The sequence below is a fragment of the Danio aesculapii genome, chromosome 1 (genome assembly GCF_903798145.1).
Source record: "Danio aesculapii chromosome 1, fDanAes4.1, whole genome shotgun sequence".
NCBI classification, from domain to species: Eukaryota; Metazoa; Chordata; class Actinopteri; order Cypriniformes; family Danionidae; genus Danio; species Danio aesculapii.
This window is the reverse complement of record NC_079435.1, coordinates 46,758,576-46,773,631: the sequence shown is the minus strand read 5'-3', so window position 1 is coordinate 46,773,631 and position 15,056 is coordinate 46,758,576. Positions and strand designations below refer to the sequence as shown.

The following is a 15,056-nucleotide window of genomic DNA, read 5'->3' as shown; positions in this document are numbered from 1 at the left end:
TTCTAACAATGTAGTTACACTTTTATAAAATATTATTTATAAAGCTATTACAATGTAATTACAATGTTAGAACAATATAATTACAACGTTATCACGTAGCAATTATCATGTAAGGACATAGTAATTACATTGTTATAACAATGTAATTACAATGTTAGTACATAGTTATTCAAATGTTAATTATATTATACCTACTATGTAATAGCATTGTAATTACATTGATAGTACAGTACAGTATGTTTTATATTGTGTATTGAGTACAACTGCAAAAAATATATATATAGAAATTACTAAAACTGGAGACTTTAGCAGTTTTCAGAAATCGTGATTTTACATTGAGTAGAGAAGATTTTAATTGCAAAAAAAATTAAATATAAGACTTTTAAGAGATGGTGGCAATTTTCAAAATCAAGAGATGTAGTGTAATATTCCAACTCATTATCTGCGTTGAACGATTTTTACAGTGATTAAAAGGATTATCTTTTTTACGAAATTTGTACAAAATTTATACTAAAATCAAAGAGAAACAGTTACATTTATGTTTAGTAGAAGTGAATGAGTTGACAGAGAAGCTGACCTAAACTTGCTCAGAGAAACTCTGTTGCTGTCAAACATTGTTTACTTCACAAAGCCAGTTTAATGGTTAAGGGGTTGATGCAATAGGCCTATTGATGAAAGGTTCTATAACAATGCAATTACAATGTTATTACATGGTAATTATAATGTATTAACATTGTAATTACAATAATAATACATAGTAATTTTATTGTCATTACAATGTATTTACAGTTTATGATAACATAATTCCTATTTTAATACATAATAATTATGTTACAACAATGTAATTACAATGTTATAACAATGTAATTACAATGTTATAACAACGTAATTACAATGGACACTGTAATTACAAAGTTATTACATAGAAATTATAAAGTAACGCCATAACAATGTAATTATGATGTTGTTACATATTACTAATAATGTTATAACAATTTGATTACAATGTAGTTACAATTTTATTACATATTAATTATAATGTTATACCAATGTGATTACAATGTTATAACAATGTGTTTACTATTTTATTACATATTAATTATAATTTTATAATTAAAGTAATTACAATGTTATAACAATGTAGTTACAATGGACACTTTAATTACAATGTTTTAGCAATGTTATTACTTTGTAATTTTAATGTAATGCTAAAACAATGTTATTACAAAGTTATAACATATTGACTAAAATGTTATAACAATTTGATTACGGTGTACATACAGCTTTGTTACTTATTGATTATAATATAAAAGTTATTACATAGTATAGTATAGTATAGTATAAGTTATAAAGTTATTACATAGTAATTATGTCGTTTTAACAATGTAATTACAATGTTATAACATAATTACAGTTTTATTACATATTATGTTATAATAATGTAATTATAATATTATAACAATGTGATTACAATTTTGTTACATATTAATTTTAATGATATAGCAATTTAATTACAATGTTATAACAATGCAATTACAATGCTATAACAATGTACAATGTAATTATTATATTATAACAATGTACTTACAATGTAACTATAATTGTATTGCATATGAATTATAATGTTAAAACAATGTAATTACAATGTTATAATACAATTAGAATATAATGACAATAATTACATTGTTAAAACATTGTAATTACTATGTCATTACATTATATTTACTTTGCATTGACAATCTAATTATAATGTTATAACATCGTAATTACATAGTAATTATAATGTAATGACATAGTAAATACAGCGTTATTACAATTTAAGTACAATTTTATAACAGCGTAATCTCAATTTATTACAATGCTATTACAATGTAATTACAATGTTGCAATTGCAATGTTATAACAATGTAGTTACAATGTACAATGTAATTCTAATGATAATACAGTGTATTTACATTGCTATTAAATAGTAATTATAATGTAATAACAGTGTAATTACAATTTTATTACATATTATTATGTTAAAACAAAGTAACTACAACGTTATAATAATGTATATACAAATTTATTACATATTAATTATGTTATAATGATGTAATTATATATTAAATACATATTAGTAATGTTATAACAGTGTAATTACAATAATATTACATATTAATTATAATTTTATAACAATTTGATTACAATGTAATTACAGTTTTATTACCTATAATTATAATGTTTTAACAATGGAATTACAATGTTAGAATGATGTAATTACAATGTACAAAGTAATTTTATTGTCATAACAATTTGATTACAATGTTGTTAAAATTTTACTAAATAATAATTATGTTATACCAATGTAATTACAATGTTTTAACATTGCAATTGCATGGTATTACATAGTAATTATAACGTAATGGCATTAATTACAATGTTATTACATAGTAATTATGTTAATAAAACAACATAATTATGTTATACCAATGTATCTACAATGCTATAAAAAATGTAATTACAATGTTGTTACATAGTCATTATATTGTTATAACAATGTAACTACAATGTTACAACCATGTAATTACAGTTTTGTTGCATATTTATTATAAAGTTATAACAATGTAATTACAATGTTAGAATAATGTGTTTACAATGTTATTACAAATTAATTCCAATATTATAACAATTTGATTACAATGTATTTACAATTTTATTACATGCTCATTATAATATTATAACAATGTAATTGCAATGTTTTAAAACTGTAATTGCAATGTTATTACAATTTAATTGTAATGTTATTACATAGTTATTATGTTGTTAGAACAAAGTAATTACAATGTTAAAACAATGTAGTTACAATGTTATAAAATGTAATCACAATGCACAATTTAATTTTAATGTTATAACACATTGATTACATAGTATTTACAATGTTACAACAATGTAATTACAATTTTATTATTATATGTTATAACAACGTAGCTACAATGTTATAATAATGTACAATGTAAATATAATGTTATAACAATGTAATTACAATGCCATACCAATGTAAATACAATGTACAACATAAGTATAATGTAGTAGCAATGTAATAATAATGTAACTGCAACTTTATTACAATTTATTTACAATGTTATAAGAATGAATTTACATTGTTATAACAATGTATTTACAACAATGTAATTACAATGGGCAATGCAATTACAATGTTTTAGCGATGTAATTACAATGTTGTTACATAGCAGTTTTAATGTAATGCCAGTAATTACATTGTTGTAACATTGTAAAAACTATGTCATTACCATATATTTACTGTGCAATAACAATGTAATTATAATGTTATAACAATGTAATCACATAGTAATTATAACATAATGACATAGTAGTTACAATGTTATAACAATGTAAGTACAATTTTATAATAATTTAATGACAATTTTACTACAATGTTATAACAATGTACAAACAATTTTCATAAATACAAATTATAATGTTATAACAATGTAATTACAAAGCTAAACAATGTAATTACATACAGAAAATGGAAATATAAAACTTTAAAGAGATGGTGGCAATAAGAGATTTTGTGTAATATTCCAACTCATCTGCGTTGAATGATTTTACAGTGATTAAAAGGATCATCTTTTTTATGAAATTTGTACAAAATCTTTACTAAAATCAAAGACAAACTGTTACATTTATGTTTAGTAGAAGTGAATGAGTTGACAGAGAAGCTGACCTAAACTTGCTCAGAGAAACTCTGTTGCTGTCAAACATTGTTTACTTCACAATGCCAGTTTAATGGTAAAGGGATTGATCCAATAGGCCTTTTTATGGAAGGTTCCTATTACAATGCAATTACAATGTTATTACATGGTTATTATAATGTAATGACATAGTTATTACAATGTCAAAATAATGTAATTACAATGTTATTACATAGATATATTGTTAGAACTATGTAACTACAATGTATTACAATGTAATTCAAATTTTTATATATATTAAATATAATGTTATGGCAATGTAAATACAACGCTATAACAATGTATTTACATTGTTAATACATAGTAATTGCAATGTAATGACATCATAGTTAGTGTTTTAACAATGTATATACAATGTTATAACAATGTATTTACAATTTTATAACAATGTAGATACAGTTTTAATTTAAATTAATTATAATGTAATAACAATGTAATTACAATATTATTACAATGTAATGACAATGGACACTGTAACTAAAATGTTACAGCAACGTAATTACAATGTCATTACATTGTAATTATAATGCTATGTTATAACAATGTAATTACAACGTTATTACTTATTAGTGATAATATTATAACAATATGATTACAGTGTTATTACAATTTTATTACATATTAATTATAATATAATAATGTAATTACAATGTTAAAAACTTTAACTACAATGTCCAAAATAATTTGAATGTTATAACAATTTGATTACATATTAATTATAATGTTATAACAATGTAATTACAATGTTAATGCATAGTAATTATGTTGTTAAAACAAAGTAATTACAATGTTACAACAATGTAATTACAATGTTATAACAATATTATTACAATATTATTACATATTAATGATAATCTTATAAAAATATAATTACGCTGTTTTATTAATGTAATCACAATAAACATTGTAATTTTAATGTTATAATAATTTGATTACATTTTATTTACAATGTTATGCCAATGTAATTACAATGCTATAACATTGCAATTACAATGAATTATATAGTAATTATAATGTTTGCATAGTAATCACAATGTTATAACATTGTTGTTACAATGTTATTACATAATACTCATGTTGTTAAAACAATCTGATTGCAATGTTAGAACAATATAATTACATTTCAATTACAAATAAATTTTATGTTATAACAATGTAATTACAATGTTAAAACAAAGTAATTACAGTGTGCAATGAAATTATAATGTTATAACAATTTGATTACAATATAATTAAAAAAATTTACATACTAATTATAGTGTTATAACAATGTAACTACAATGTTATAACAATGCAAATACAATGCTATTACACAGTAGTTATAATGTAACAACAATGCAATTACAATGTTATTACATAGTAATTGCAATATTACAACAATGTAATTACAATTTAATTATTATATGTTATAACATTGCAGCTACAATGTTATAACAATGTACAATGTTAGTATAATGTTATAACAATGTAAATACAATGCTATAACAATGTAAATACAATGTACAATATAAGTATAATGTTATAACAATGTATATACAATGTAACTACACTTTTATTACAAATTGATCAATGTCATAACAATTTAATTACAATGTTATAACAATGCAACTACAATAGACAATGTAATAACAATGTTTTAGCGATGTATTTACAATGTTATTACATAGCAATTATAATGTAATGACAGTAATTACGTTGTTGTAACATTGTAAATACTATGTCTACATCATATTTACTGTGCATAAACAATGTAATTCTATTGTTATAACAATGTAATTACATAGTAATTATAATGTATTGACATAGATGTTACTCTGTTAAAACAATGTAATTACAATGTTATTACATAGTAGATATATTGTTATAGCCATGTAATTACAGTGTATAACAATATAATTCCAAATTTATTACATATTAATTATGTTAAAACAATGTAAATGCAACGTTATTACATAGTAATTATATTACAATGACATATTAATTACCTTGTTATAACAATGTGAAATGTAATTATAATGTTATTACAATGTATTTACATTGCTATTACATAATAATTATAATATAATAACAGTGTACTTACAATGTTCTAACAATGTAGTTGCAATTTTATAAAATATTATTTATAATGCTATCACAATGCAAATACAATGTTATAACAATATAATTACAACGTTATCACATAGCAGTTATAATGTAAGGGCATAGTTATAAGGACACATTGTCATAACAATGTAATTAAAATGTTAATACATAGTTATTCAAATGTTAATTATAATATTATAATTACTAAGTAATATCATTGTAATTACATTGATAGTACAGTACAGTATGTTTTATATTGTGTATTGAGTACAATTGCAAAAAAAACATTTAGAAATGACTAAAACTGGAGATTTTAGTAGTTTTCAGAAATTGAGCAGTGAAGATTTCAATTGCAAAAAAAATTTAAATATAAGACTTTTAAGAGATGGTGGCAATTTTCACAATCAAGAGATATAGTGTAATATTCAAACTCATTATCTGTGTTGAATGATTTTTACAGTGATTAAAAGGATCATCTTTTTTATGAAATTCGTACAAAATCTATACTAAAATCAAAGAGAAACACAAGTTACATTTTATATTTTTTAGTAGAAGTGAATGAGTTGACAGAGAAGCTGACCTAAACTTGCTCAGAGAAACTCTGTTGCTGTCAAACATTGTTTACTTCACTAAGCCAGTTTAATGGTTGAAGGGTTGATGCAATAGGCCTGTTGATGGAAGGTTGCTATAACAATGCAACTACAATGTTATAACATGGTAATTTTAATGTAATAACATTGTAACTACAAAGTAATGACATAGTAATTTTAATGTTATAACAATGTAATTACAATGATATTACATAGTAATTTTATTGTCATAACAATTGTCATAATTGTAGTTACAGTGTATGACAATATAATTCCAATTTTATTACATATTAATTATGTTACAACAATGTAATTACAATGTTTTAACAATGTATTTACAATGGACTCTGTAATTACAATGTTATTACATAGAAATTATAATGTAACGCTATAACAATGTTATTACAATATTATTACATATTAATAATAATGTTATAACAATTTGATTACAATGTAGTTCCAATTTTTTTACATATTAATTATAATGTTACACCAATGTGATTACAATGTTATAACAATGTCATTACAATTTTCTTACATATTAATTAAAATTTTATAATTAATGTAATTACAATGTTAAAACAATGTAATTACAATGAACACTTTAATTACAATGTTATAGCAATGTAATTACAATGTTATTACATTGTGATTTTAATGTAATGCTAAAACAATTTTATTACAAAGTTATAACATATTGATTAAAATGTTATAACAATTTGATTACGGTGTAATTACAATTTTGTTACATATTAATTATAATGTTATACCGATGTACTTACAATGTTATTACATAGTAATTATGTTGTTTTAACAATATAATTACAATGTTATAACATAATTACAATTTTATTGCATATTATGTTATAATAATGTAATTATAATATTACAACAATGTGATTACAATTTTGTTACATATTAATTTTAATGATATAGCAATTTAATTACAATGTTATAACAATGCAATTACAATGCTTTAACAATGTAATTATTATATTATAACAATGTACTTAAAATGTAACTACAATTTTGTTGCATAGTAATTATAATGTTAAAACAATGTAATTACAATGTTATAATAATATAATTAGAATATAATGACAGTAATTACATTGTTATAACGTTGTATTTACTATGTCATTACATTAAATTTACTATGCATTGACAATATAATTATGATGTTATAACAACGTAATTACATAGTAAATATAATGTAATGACATAGTAATTACAGTGTCAATACAATTTAAGTACAATTTTATAACAGCGTAATCTCAATTTTATTACAATGTTATAACAATGTAATTACAATGCTCTTACAATGTAGTTACAATGTTATTACATAGTAATTATAATATATTATGACAAATTAATTGCAATGTTATAAAAATGTAATTACAATGCACAATGCAATTATAACGTTATTACAATGTATTTACATTGCTTATACATAGTAATTATAATGTAATAACAGTGTAAATACAATGTTATAACAATGTAATTACAATTTTATTACATATTATGTTAAAAATAAAGTAACTACAATGTTATAACAATGTAATTACAAATTTATTACATATTAATTATGTTATAACGATGTAATTATATATTTATTACATATTATTTATGTTATAACAGTGTAGTTACAACGTTATAACAATGTAATTACAATGATAATACATATTCATTATAATTTTATAAAAAGTTGATTACAATGTATTTACAGTTTTATTACATATTAATTATAATGTTTTAACAATGGAATTACAATGTTAGAATGATGTAATTACAATGTACAAAGTAATTTTATTGTTATTAACAATTTGATTACAATGTTGTTAAAATTTTACTAAATATTAATTATAATGTTATACCAATGTAAATACAATGTTTTAACATTGCAATTGCAATGTATTACATATTAATTATGAGGATAATGGCATTAATTACAATGTTATTACATAGTAATTATGTTAATAAAACAACGTAATTACAATGTTATACCAATGTATTTACAATGCTATAAAATTGTAATTACAATGTTGTTACATAGTCATTATATTGTTATAACAATGGAATTACAATATTACAACAATGTATTTACAGGTTGTTTTTTTTACATATTTATTATAATGTAATAACAATGTAATTACAATGATAGAATAATGTGTTTACAATGTTATTACAAATTAATTATATTATAACAATTTTATTACAATGTATTTACAATTTTATTACATATTCATTATAATATTATAACAATGTAATTACAATGTAATAAAAATGTAATTACAATGTAAAATGCAATTTGAATGTTATAGCAATTTGCTTACATATTAATTATAATGTTATACAAATGTAATTAAATGTTATGACAACGCATTTACAATGTTATTACATAGTATTTATAATGTATTGATTTAGTAATTACAATGTTGATACAATGTAATTGCAATGTTGTTACATAGTAATTATGTTGTTAAAGCAAAGTAATAACAATGTTATAACAATGTAATTACAATGTTATAAAAATGTAATTACACTGCAAAGTAATTGTAATGTTATAACAATTTGATTACATATTAACTGCAATGTTATATCAATGTAATTACAATGTTATAACGTTGCAACGACAATGCAATTACAATGTTATTACATAGTAATTACAATGTTACAACAGTGTAATTACAATTTTATTATTATATGTTATAACAATGTAGCTACAATGTTATAACAATGTATAATGTAATTATGTTATAACAATGTAATTACAATGCTATGCCAATGTAAATACAATCTACAACATAAGTGTAATGTTATAGCAATGTAATTATAATGTTTCTACAACTTTCATACAATTTAATTACAATGTTATAACAATGTTATAACAATGTAATTACAATAGACAATGTAATTAAAGTGTTTTAGCTATGTAATTACAATGTTATTACGTAGCAATTGTTGTAACATTGTAAATACTATGTCATTACCAAATATTTACTGTGCAATAACAATGTAATTATAATGTTATAACAATGTAATTACATAGTAATTATAACGTTATGACATAGTAATTACAGTGTTATAACAACGTAAGTACAATGTTATAATAATTTAATGACAGTTTTACTGCAATGTTATAACAATGTACCAACAATTTTCATACATACAAATTATAATGTTAAAACAATGTAATTGCAAAGCTAAAACAATGTAATTACATACAATGTGCGATGTATTTATAATGTTATTACAATGTATTTACATTGCTACTACATAATATTTTTAATGTAATAACAGTGTAATTACAATGTTCCAACAACGTAGTGCAATATTTATAAAATATTATTTATAATGCTATTACAATGTAATTACAATGTTATAACAATATAATTACAACGTTATCACGTAGCAATTATCATGTAAGGACATAGTAATTACATTGGTATAACAATGTAAATACATTGTAAATACAAAGAAATTCAAATGTTAATTATAATATTATAATTACTATGTAATAGCATTGTAATTACATTGATAGTACAGTACAGTATGTTTTATGTTGTGTATTGAGTACAACTGCAAATATAGAGAGAGAAATGACTAAAACTGGAGATTTTAGTAGTTTTCAGAAATTGAGTAGTGAAGATTTTAATTGCAAAGAAAAATTTAAATATAAGATTTTTAAGAGATGGTGGCAATTTTCACAATCAAGAGATTTTGTGTAATATTCCAACTCATCTGCGTTGAGTAATTTTACAGTGATTAAAAGGATCATCTTTTTTATGAAATTTGTACAAAATCTATACTAAAATCAAAGAGAAACACAAGTTACATTTTTTTATGTTTAGTAGAAGTGAATGAGAAGAGAATTATGTTTGTAATGTTATAACAATGTAATTACAATATTATAAGAATGTAATGACATTGGACACTGTAATTTTAATGTTACAGCAACGTAATTACAATGTCATTACAATGGTTTTATAATGTTATGTTATAACAATGCAGTTACAATGTTATTACATATTAATTATAATATTATAACAATGTAATTACAATGTTATGAAAATGTAATAACAATGTACAAAGTAATTTGAATGTTATAACCATTTGATTACATAATAATTATAATGTTATACAAATATGATTACAATGTTATAAAAATGTTAATAAAATGTATTACATAGTAATTATAATGTATTGACGCAGTAATTACAATGTTTTAACAATGTAATTACAATGTTATTACATAGGAATTATGTTGTTAAAACAAGTAATTTCAATGTTATAACAATGTAATTACAATATTATAACAATGTATTTGCAATATAATTACAATTTTATTACATATTATGTTATAACAATGTAATTACAACGTTATAACAATATATTTACAACATTATCATATAGTAATTATAATGTAAGGACATAGTCATTTCAATGTTATAACAATTTAATTACAATATTATTACATAGTTGTTATAATGTTAATTGTAGTATTATAATTAGTATGTAATGGCATTGTAATTACATAGTTTTAACATAGTAATTCCATCTATGATAGTATTGTAAATGTAATTTTGTTTATTTCATGTAAGGTACAGTTTGTTTTTTATTGTGTATTGAGTACAATTGCAAAAAAATAAATAGAAATGACTAAAACTGCAGATTTTAGAAGTTTGCTGAAATCGTGATTTTACATTGAGTAGTGAAGATTTTAATTGCAAAAAAAATTTAAATACAAGACTTTTAAGAGATGGTGGCAATTTTCACAATCAAGAGATATAGTGTAATATTCAAACTCATTATCCTCGTTGAATGATTTTTACACTGATTAAAATGATCATCTTCAAGACAATACTTTCTGTATGAAATTTGTACAAAATCTATACTAAAATCAAAGAGAAACACAAGTTACATTTTTTATGTTTAGTAGCAGTGAATGAGTTGACAGAGAAGCTGACCTTAACTTGCTCAGAGAAACTCTGTTGCTGTCAAACATTGTTTACTTCACTAAGCCAGTTTAATGGTTAAGAGATTGATCCAATAGGCCTATTTATGGAAGGTTTGCAAAGAAATGCCATGCTCCTTTGTAAAGTATTTTGTAGTATTCTCAAAATACAGTATTTTAATTTGATACATTTATGGCTGCTGTATTTTGTAGTTTATTTTGATACACTTAAAATTGAGGTATTTGGTATTTTATTTTAAAATACATTTCAATGTACTTTTGCCCATTCTTGGTAACGCATATAATCATATCCACAAGACAGGATGTGCACAAAGCAACTGGGATTAAAAGATCTGTTCACCTTGCTGTCATCATCAATCATCAAGAAATGTGATCAAGAATGAGTTTTACAAGTTTAAAACATTTTTAAAACAGTGCATGTTTAAAATGAATTACAGCGATTTTACCGTCTTTACTTTATCACCATAGCTGCATGTCAGTACAATTATAAAAAAAGATTCTTCAATCCCAGTTTTTGGAAGTTAAATCAGGTTTATATTGTATATTAACATAACAGATATCCATACAGTGGTGGATATTAACGAGTATCCTGGCATTTTCTTGCAAAAACAGTGCAAATTTAAACGCTTTAACGACATTGTGTGTGACTCATAGAAAGGCTTAGATTAACTCCACAACAAATCAAATCAATCAAATAATACATCAAATAATCATTGAGAAAGTTCTCACTGTAGTATTTCTCACTAAAGTTACGTAAGATCTGCTTCCTTTATTTCTGACACTGTGCTGTTTATTTGACGCAGCTGAGGCAGAGATTGAGGCACATTCTGCCAGGCACGTGGGAACAGGGGGCTAGCATTAAAGGCACAGGCAACAAAAACAGCTACATGGTTGTTCAGAGCAGAAAATTCAATATTCTGAAAGGTCTAATAAATAATCTGATGGCTGTTTTGAGCTGAAACTTTACAGACACATTCTGGAGACACAAATGACTTATCTTAAATCTTGAAAAAGGGGTAAAATAGATGCTCTTTAACTTTTTTTTTGTTTGTGATTCACCATATGTTCACTACTAGATGTCCTGCTTAGTACTATATTTCTTAAATATTATGGTAAATGAAAGTATAGGTTTACAAAAAAGTATAGTAAAATACAGTAAGATGTTCACTTACTGAGATAATTTTATTATTATTTTCCTCTGTCAGTCAAGGACAAAATAAAATCTCATTTTAGCACTTTTAAACAATGGCTATGCTGTTAATAATATTTGTCAATTCAGAAAGTCAACATTAGATTTACACTCAAATGATCAATTTTGCTGCTTGTTCAAACTACTTATATAAATTGAGTTAAACACAACACAATTCTTATGGCTTTTTTGGGACAACTTAACTGTTTTATGTTCAATCCACCTAAATATGTAAAAAAATTAAGTTAACTCAATTGTTTTGTGTTGGGACAACTTGAAGGACTTGTATGGAACCCAGTATTTTAACAGAGGTTAACTGATCTATAATTTTGCATCTCTGCAAAATAGTGATCGATTATTTTCTGTTAAACTAAATCTGACACATTTCAGACATCTTCACGTACATTAAAACCTATAAGTTAAATGAGCTGAGTAGTTAAACTTGAACTGTGATTAATAAATGCTGTAGGAATGTTGTTTGTAATTAATGTTAGTAAATACATTAACAAAACCTTATTGTATGGTGACCGAATTCAACACTTCAAAATTTTGTATTAAAAACTGTCAGATCATGGATTAAAATACCATAAAAAAATTCTTATCATAAGCTATTTACACAAATTCTGTTCACATTTCCTTGACCATACTGTGTCCCTAGATGCTTCTATTATTTACAATGTGTTTCGAATTAAATAAATGTGCCACGAAGAAGTGCAATGGCATTCATGCATTTTTAAGTGTGGATTGGGTTTTGAGGCCACTATGTGTCTATTGAGTAAAATGGGCAAAAGAGGGCGTACCACAGCACAGCAGTATGAATGTGACCTGCTCTATTGAGAGAGGCTGACACGAGACACTCCTGACTGCCGTTCAGTCATGGGAACATTTCCGCGAGGGTCTTAAGAAACAATGAGGTTCATTACAAGACACGCTCAATTAGAAGAGATTGTTTTGAGTGGAAGTATGCTGTGTCCACCACGCGCAGCATATTTTGGTGACGTTTAAAGACATGTACAACTTTACCACATCCATGACACCTTCATGGAGCGTTCACGGAGAGCCAGCAGGACGCGTTTTCCTGGGTTGCGCGCTTTCTCTTCTGGTATTATGGACGTTATTGGGGAATTTCATGGTTTGCGCTGCTGTCTTGCGCTTCCGCCACCTGAGAGGAAAAGTTACCAACGTCTTCATCGTGTCTTTGGCGATGTCCGACCTGCTGGTGGCTGTTCTCGTGATGCCGTGGAAAGCGGCTACGGAAGTGACCGGACACTGGGCGTTTGGCTCCTTCTGCGAGTGCTGGGTGGCGTTTGACATCATGTGCTCCACAGCTTCCATCCTCAACCTGTGCGTAATCAGCTTGGATCGATACTGGGCCATTTCGGACCCGTTTCAGTACGAGAGGAAGATGAACCGTAGAGTCGCCCTTGTTATGGTCAGCGTAACATGGATCGTGTCTGTGGCCATATCATTCGTGCCCGTGCAGCTGAACTGGCACCGGGCAGACCTGGGTACGGTGAACACAAGCAACTGGACTACCAAGGAAATGTGTGACTCGAGTCTGAGCAGAACCTATGCCATTTCATCCTCGCTAATAAGTTTTTACATCCCCGTAGCAGTGATGCTAGTCACATACACGCGCATTTACCGCATCGCTCAGATTCAAATCAAGAGCATTTCTTCGCTGGAGCGCGCAGCGGAGCGCGCACAGAGCTGCAGCGCAGGTGCGCGCACCTGTCCTCTTCAACACCGCGCCATAAGAGAAACCAAACTCTTCAAAACGCTGTCCGTGATTATGGGGGTGTTTGTGTGCTGCTGGTTCCCGTTTTTCGTTCTGAACTGCGCGGTTCCTTTCTGCAACAAGCCGAATTGTGTCAGCGAAGCGACTTTTAACGTGTTCGTGTGGTTCGGCTGGTGCAACTCATCGCTCAACCCGATCATCTATGCTTTCAACTCAGACTTCAGAGATGCTTTTGCTCGGCTTCTGTGCTGCCATGGCCTGTGCTCCAAGACACCTGTTGGTGTTCAGTGCAAGGATCCAGTGGCCATTAATAATCAGGGCAGCTCTGTTACCGCTATGGAGGTCGGCTGTGCCAGTTTCAGCAGGGTGGACAACGAAATGCAATGTCCATTGGTGGAGCTACATATGTTTGCAGACGAGAGCGAGGTTCAGCATAGTAACTCAGAGGATTTATGTCAAAATAAATAATTAGGATTTGGTGTAGGGGAGACCAGGGGTGGTTTTCGCATTGAGGATTATTTTTGTAAGTCTGCGTGAACACTTTACAGTTTTACAGGCTACGGAAATCTGCGATTAATCATTTGACACAATGTACTTGTTGTGTATGTCCATGTTTTTACATCGGGCTTATATTTTTAAAAGCCTGTGTGTGATTACATTTGTAATATATATTTTAATATTTATATCTATAAAACAAGCCACACTTAAACGCAACTCTAGTCCA

At 25.7% G+C, this 15,056-nt stretch overlaps 1 protein-coding gene across 1 annotated transcript; it reads left to right on the top strand.

The window, feature by feature from the left end:
• Positions 1-13,468: 13,468 nt before the first annotated feature.
• Positions 13,469-15,056, top strand: LOC130216520 (D(1) dopamine receptor). Its single transcript, XM_056448450.1, has one exon. It carries the CDS (start codon positions 13,604-13,606, stop codon positions 14,798-14,800), a length of 1,197 nt encoding a protein of 398 aa, XP_056304425.1. The 5' UTR covers positions 13,469-13,603; the 3' UTR covers positions 14,801-15,056.

Bases quoted from the DNA above. Each gene is read 5' to 3' on its own strand.
- LOC130216520 (XM_056448450.1), top strand. From the start codon at position 13,604: ATGTACAACTTTACCACATCCATGACACCTTCATGGAGCGTTCACGGA.